The following is a 7,500-nucleotide window of genomic DNA, read 5'->3' as shown; positions in this document are numbered from 1 at the left end:
CCATGTGAGATTCAGTGAGTCAATGTGCACTCCTCTCTCATTCACCAGTTAGTGTATGTAGAGGAGACGCGCGCGCACACCCACCCACACCGACATCCACCCCAACAGCCACCCATCCACACACACACACACACACACACACACACACACACACACACACACACACACACACACACACACAGAAAGAAAAGAGAGAGAGAGAGAGAGAGGAGAGAGAGAGAGAGAGAGAGAGAGAGAGAGAGAGAGAGGAGAGAGAGAGAGAGAGAGAGAGAGAGGAGAGAGAGTCAGGAAGATGAAAAAGTGTGTATTAAAAGTCAATATTTGGCAGCAAGGTGTTCGATAAAGAGGAAATAATCCGTGAGGCGAGGATTTATGAGGGGAGGGAAAGACAGGAGCAGGAGGAGGAGGGAGGAGGAGGAGGAGGTCATATAGGTAATCTTCGCAGAATTAGTTAAACATTAATTTTGCGACCAATTCTCTCTCTCTCTCTCTCTCTCTCTCTCTCTCTCTCTCTCTCTCTCTCTCTCTCTCTCTCTCTCCTCTCCCCGCTTTCTTTTCTTTTTTTTTCGTGTGTTGGCTTGGCACTCTTCTGATTTTCTAGTCTTGTTTTTTTTTCTTTTTTACTTTTATTAGTTTCTTTTTTGGGAGGGGGCGTGTTTATGTGGGTGTCTATCTGGCTGGTTGGCAGACTGACTGACTGACTGACTGACTGACTGACTGAATGGTTGACTGGCGAGATGGTTTGTTGAGTGACTCTAATTAGTTGGCTGACAATCTGGATGTTTGACTGACTGACTGACTGAATGACTGACTGACTAGCTTATTGACCTTTTAGCGGCGTGTGTGGGTGGTTGCATAACTGACCACGTGACTGACGGGCTGACGCACTATCTGACTGCGGTGAGTGAATGTTTGAGTGACTGACTGACCGATACCGCCGCGTCCTCTTGGGCCTGCAGGTCTCCACGAGTTATCGTCACCTCAAGGGTGAGTGGGATGCCGGAGGGAGACCTGGACACAGAGGCTGGCAGGTCCGCCGAGGCCAGCAGGAGCCTGGCGCTGGAGGCCAAAGGAGCCAAGACGCAGCGGAGGTCCAGCGCTGAGAAGGGCAAGGAACGGCACTCGGCCGGAGAACAAGAGAAGCGACAGTCTCCATCAGGTGAGTGGCGGGCGGCCTTCTCTTGGGTGGCGGCGGTGGTGTGACATGTGAGTTGCGTCACGCTGCTCCCTGCGGCGTCATGTTCACTCATTCTTCCTCTCCCAACAGACCCGCACAGGCCCATCAAGCTGAAGGTGATTCCCCGCAACGTGACCGTAGGGCGCGGCATCGGCTTGCCCATGGGCAGTCCCCTGGCTGCCGCCCGCTCCCCACATGTGCTTTGTGCCCCCTCGCCTGCCTGCACCCGCGCTACAAAACACTGCCCGTCGTTCACTCCTCGGGTGGCCACACACTTCTCCGTGGCACGCCCACCTTCCAGCAGGCGCCCACGTCCTTTGCCTCCGTGGCGCTGCGGTATGGGCGGCGGTGCAGCTCCCCACAGACGCCCCAGTTGACCGGCTGTGCCTCCTGCACGGCGGCGCTCCACTCCGCCAGACCTCTCCTTCGGGCCCCAGGGTCCCCGCGACTCACCTCCAGCAGCGGCGACCACTGGAGTGCCTTTATCAGCAAGAACCACCGCACCCAGAGTGTCGGGGCCGCCGTGCCGGCCCGGGGAGATGGACTGGCTGCCCGCGCCGTCACCCTGTTCCAAGTAGAGCTCCTGGTGCTCGGTGTCCACGGACAACGACTCTGGTCCCTGCTGGTGAGTACCCCTGCCCTTTATGTAGTGCCTGCTGGCTAGTACTTCGTCCTTTCCCTAGTACCTTCTGGTGCGTACCTTTGGTCTTTGTGTGACACCTGCTGGTGAGTACCTTTCTCCTTTTTTTTATGTAGGAAGGACACTGGCCAAGGGCAACAAAAATTCAAAAAAAAAAAAATACCACTGAAATGCCAGTCCCATAAAAGGGTCAAAGAAGTAGTCAAAAATTGAAGAATAAGTGTCTTGAAACCTCCCTCTTGAAGGAAATCTAGTCATAGGAAGGTGGAAATACAGAAGCAGGCAGGGAGTTCCAGAGTTTACCAGAGAAAGGGATGAATGATTGAGAATACTGGTTAACTCTTGTGTTAGAGAGGTGGACAGAATAGGGGTGAGAGAAAGAAGAAAGTCTTGTGTAGCGAGGCCGCGGGAGTAGGGGAGGCATACAGTTAGAAAGATCAGAAGAGCAGTTAGCATGAAAATAGCGGTAGAAGACAGCTAGATATGCAACATTGCGGCGGTGAGACGGAGGGGCTGAAGACAGTCAGTTAGAGGAGAGGAGTTGATGAGACGAAAAGCTTTTGATTCCACCCTGTCTAGAAGAGCAGTATGAGTGGAACCCCCGAGATATGTGAAGCATACTCCATACATGGACGGATAAGGCCCTTGCACAGAGTTAGCAGCTGGGGGGGGGGTGAGAAAAACTGGCAGAGACGTCTCAGAACACCTAACTTCATAGAAGCTGTTTTAGCTAGAGATAAGATGTGAAGTTTCCAGTCCAGATTATAAGTAAAGGACAGACCGAGGATGTTCAGTGTAGAAGAGGGAGACAGTTGAGTGTCATTGAAGAAGAGGGGATAGTTGTCTAGAAGGTTGTGTCAAATTGACAGATGGAGGAATTGAGTTTTTGAGGCATTGAACAATACCAAGTTTGCTCTGCTCCAATCAGAAATTTTAGAAAGATCAGAGGTCAAGCGTTCTGTGGCTTCCCTGCGTGAAATGTTTATCTCCTGAAGGTGTTGGACGTCTATGGAAAGACGTGGAAAAGTGCAGGGTGGTATCATCAGCGTAGGAGTGGGATAGAACAAGAAGTTTGGTTTAGAAGATCATTAATGAATAATAAGTAGAGAGTGGGTGACAGGACAGAACCCTGAGGAACACCACTTTTAATAGATTTAGGAGAAGAACAATGACCGTCTACCACAGCAGCAATGAAAACGGTCAGAAAGGAAACTTGAGATGAAGTTACAGAGAGAAGAAGTTACAGAGAGAAGGATAGAAGCCGTAGTAGAGGGTAGTTTGGAAATCAAACTCTATCAAAAACCAGACTCTATCAAAAGCTTTTGATATATCCAAGGCAAGAACAAAAGTTTCACCAAAATCTCTAAAAGAGGATGACCAAGACTCAGTAAGGAAAGCCAGAAGATCACCAGTAGAGCGGCCTTGACCGGAACCCATTCTGGCGATCAGGTAGAAGGTTGAGAAGAGATAGATGTTTAAGAATCTTCCTGTTGAGGATAGATTAAAAAACTTTAGATAGGCAGGAAATTAAAGCAATAGGACGGTAGTTTGAGGGATTAGAACGGTCACCCTTTTTAGGAACAGGCTGAGTGTAGGCAAACTTCCAGCAAGAAGAAAAGGTAGATGTTGACAGACAGAGCTGAAAGAGTTTGACTAGGCAAGGTGCAAGCAAGGAGGCACAGTTTCGGAGAACAATAGGAGGGACCACCCATCAGGTCCATTAGCCTTCCGAGGGTTTAGGCCAGTAAGGGCATTGAAAAACATTATTACGAAGAATTTTAATAGGTAGCATGAAGTAGTCAGAAGGTGGAGGAGAGGGAGGAACAAGCCCAGAATCGTCCAAGGTAGAGTTTTTAGCAAAGGTTTGAGCGAAGAGTTCAGCTTTAGAAATAGATGTGATAGCAGTGGTGCCATCTGGTTGAAATATAGGAGGGAAAGAAGAAGAAGCAAAGTTATTGGAGATATTTTTGGCTAGATACCAGAGGTCACGAGGGGAGTTAGATCTTGAAAGGTTTTGACACTTTCTGTTCATGAAGGAGTTTTAGGTAAGTTGGAGCTAACAGACTTGGCATGGTTCCGGGCAGAAATCATAAGAGTGCATGAGATTCTGGTGATGGAAGGCTTAAATACCTTTTTGTGGGCCACCTCTCTATCATGTATAGCACGAGAACAAGCTGTTGTTAAACCAAGGTTTGGAAGGTTTAGGTCGAGAAAAAGAGTGAGGAATGTATGCCTCCATGCCAGACACTATCACCTCTGTTATGCGCTCAGCACACAAAGACGGGTCTCTGACACGGAAGCAGTAGTCATTCCAAGGAAAATCAGCAAAATACCTCCTCAGGTCCCCCCAAACTAGCAGAGGCAAAACGCCAGAGGCACCTTCGCTTAGGGGGATCCTGAGGAGGGATTGGAGTGATAGGACAAGATAAAGATATGAGATTGTGATCGGAGGAGCCCAACGGAGAAGAAAGGGTGACAGCATAAGCAGGATTAGAGGTCAGGAAAAGGTCAAGAATGTTCAGCGTATCTCCAAGACGGTCAAGAATGCGAGCAGGGTGTTGCACCAATTTGCTCTAGGTTGTGGAGGATAGAAAGTGAAGGCTTGTTCACCAGGATGGTCAGTGAAGGGAGAGGAAAGCCAAAGCTGGTGGTGAATGGAGATCTCTGCAAAAGGGAAGAGAGTCAGAATGTGCTCCACTTTGGAAGTTAAGTAGTCAAAGAATTTCTTATAGTCAGAGGAGTTAGGTGAGAGGTATACAGCGCAGATAAATTTACTTTGAGAGTGAGTCTGTTTTGAGAGTGAGTGAGTTTTGAGAGTGACTCTGTAGTCGTAGCCAGATGGTGGAAAACTCGGGAAAGATTCAAGAGCGTTGGCACGAGAGCAGGTTAAGTCATTGCGGACATAAATGCAACATCCAGCTTTGGATCGAAAATGAGGATAGAGAAATTAGGAGGGAACAGAAAAGGGGCTACTGTCAGTTGCCTCAGACACCTGAGTTTCAGTGAGGAAAAGAAGAATGAGGTTTAGAAGAGGAGAGGTGGTGTTCTACAGATTGAAAATTAGACCTTAGACCACGAATGTTGCAGAAGTTACTGAAAGAAAAAGTTGAGGGGGGATGTCAAGGACACTTAGGGTCGTCGACAGAAAGGCAGTCCGACCTGGGGACATTTATGGTCCCCTCCCCAGATGGGGACTCCGAGGCTGGTGTAGGAGTCGCCATAATAATTTTGAAATTTTTGAGTGAAGTGTGTGTGTGTTATTAGGTGCTTGTAGTTTTTGTGTTGAGGAAGAGAGGTTGTCTTTAGAGGGCAGGCTGTGACTGCTCCCTTGTGTTGAGACACAAAAGGGAAACGTTCAGTGAGGTCACAGGTGGGTTTAATGATAAGTTCACAGCACCCCATAAACAGTGCTTTAGACCTCACTGGGAGTAAATTATCGTTTCGGCAAGTGTCTACTGCCTCCTCCTTTAATAGGTTGATAGTGGGTGTCTTGGATGGTTGGTGGAATGATGGAAGGACTAGGACGGAAGGATAGAAGACTAGGATGCACTAGGATGACTGATGAAAGGATGTCAGGTCTTGGATGGTTCACAGTGGATTGTCAGGATGGAAAGTATTGATTGTGTCAGTTTTTCTTCGTACTGTGAACTTCAGAGGGAAAATTTTTGAAAAAAAAAATGCCTCGAGAGGAATGTGTCCAGAGGGGAGAATGTTTAAAGGAGAAAATGATTAGAGGGAAAAATGAATAGAAGGGAAAATGTGCACAAAAGGAAAATATCAAGAGGGAAACACCACTACACAGGAAAATTACTTGAGGGAATCATGTCTACAAAGGAAAATATCTAAAGAGGAAAAGGACTAGAGAGGAAAATAATTACTAAAAGGAAAATGACAACCAAGAAAATTGCCAGAAAGAAAAAAATAAAAGGAAAACTGTTCAGTGGGGGAAATGTGTACTCGAGAAAATAACGAGAGAAAAAATGACGATAAAAAAATGGCGAGAGGAAATTTAAATAGAAAAATTACTCCTTTTTTTCGATATGGTTCCTGTGACATCGTTGTAGTGTGAAAATACTCCTATCAGTCAATACAACAAGTGTGACTATTAATATTAAGGTCATACAAGGCAGAGAGCGTTGTAATTCTATCTAGACTCTTGACCTCAGCTGACAGTCTTAACAAGGCCCTCACATCCTCTTTCTCTCTCCTTCCTTTCCCCCCTTCCTCCTCTTTACCTTCTTTCTTCCTCCTGCTCTTTCTTCCTGTTCTTCCATATTTTCTTGTCTAACACTACCTGGTTTCCTTATTTTCTTATCCTCTCCTCATTCTTCTCCTCCTCATCTTTCTCTTCCTCTTTCTTCCTCTTACTGGTTGCTTTTCTTTCACGCGTTCTGCTTTCCTAACTTCTTCCTGCTGTCTCTTTACTCCTTTCCTACTCATTCCTCCTTCTCTTCTTATTCCCATCTATTTTTCTTCTCTTTCTTCCTTTTTCAGTCTTTCTTCTCTTCCTCCCCCATCCTATCTTCTGCCTTTCCTCCTCTTCCTTCTCACATCTTTTACTCTAATTCTTTTCCATCTACTCTTCAAATGTTCCTTTCCTCGTGTTTCCTTACGTCTCTACTAGTCATAATCTTCATCAGTAATCTTCCTACACCTTGCCTTTTCTCCACTGCCTTTGTATCACTCAGTCCCACAGTGAGATGGATGAAAATGATGAAAGGTGATGGAAATATTGATCCTACTCTATTCATGGGGCTACAGAGGGAGGCGCACCAAATGAAAGTGAAAGAGAGCTCGCCAAAACCGTAGATTTACACCCTTGTTAGCTGGCAGGGGAGAGAGGTCGTGAAGCAGTGCTCATGGCCTTGTTAGAGCCAACGAGAGTGAGTCAGCGAGTCAGCGGGTGAACTTGAAGAACGAATGTGAAGAAGATCGATATGGCTAGAGAGAGAGAGAGAGAGAGAGAGAGAGAGAGAGAGAGAGAGAGAGAGAGAGAGAGAGAGAGAGAGAGAGAGAGAGAGAGAGAGAGAGAGAGATTATGTAACAGTAAGAATCGTGAGAAATATGCGTGAAATATTTGCAAAGTATGTAAGGTAAAATAACATAGAGGTTGCAGAGGTATTACACACACACACACACACACACACACACACACACACACACACACACACACACACACACACACACACACACACACAACACAAAGTTTCCATGATAGTTATAAACAAATTTCTATAATCTTCTTACCTCCTCCTACACCTCCACCACCACCACCACCACCACCACCACCACCATCACCACCACATACTCCTCCTCCCTCATTATCTTATCATCTCATCTACTGATCCATTTCACTCTCCTCTCCCCACTCTTGGTCTTCCCTGCAGGACTTGCCCTCATTAGAGGCAGGAAGGAGGAGAGTAACGGTTTGTTACAGGTGTCTTTCCTCCCCCAAGTGATGATACAGGTTGTCACGAAGCTGATTAACCTGGCGCAAGTTGTCAAGTAAGCCTCTTACCTGTGTGTGTGTGTGTGTGTGTGTGTGTGTGTGTGTGTGTGTGTGTGTGTGTGTGTGTGTGTTTGCGCGCGCGCGCGCGCGTGCTGCAGCTCTTACCTGTGGGTGAGTGGAGGGCACCTGGCTTCCCCGTGCCTGGAGTGTGTTCTTCCGCCATTCGAGGAAACA

General features: G+C 47.0%; 1 protein-coding gene across 3 annotated transcripts in view; it reads left to right on the top strand.

Moving 5' to 3' along the window:
* Positions 1 to 1,016: 1,016 nt before the first annotated feature.
* LOC135097494 (uncharacterized) overlaps positions 1,017 to 7,500 on the top strand; it is a 22,755-nt gene continuing 16,271 nt past the window's right edge. For 2 of the 3 annotated variants that reach the window (XM_063999445.1, XM_063999444.1), the window contains exon 1: positions 1,017 to 1,802. In XM_063999445.1, the coding sequence (XP_063855515.1) occupies positions 1,239 to 1,802 (564 nt within the window). In that variant the 5' untranslated portion in view covers positions 1,017 to 1,238. The remainder of the gene's footprint in view (positions 1,803 to 7,500) is intronic. The other variant, XM_063999443.1, reaches the window with a different exon arrangement.

Source organism: Scylla paramamosain, unplaced genomic scaffold, assembly GCF_035594125.1.
Source record: "Scylla paramamosain isolate STU-SP2022 unplaced genomic scaffold, ASM3559412v1 Contig23, whole genome shotgun sequence".
Taxonomy (NCBI): domain Eukaryota; kingdom Metazoa; phylum Arthropoda; class Malacostraca; order Decapoda; family Portunidae; genus Scylla; species Scylla paramamosain.
Note: the sequence above shows the minus strand (reverse complement) of the source record. Positions and strands in the feature narration are given on the sequence as shown.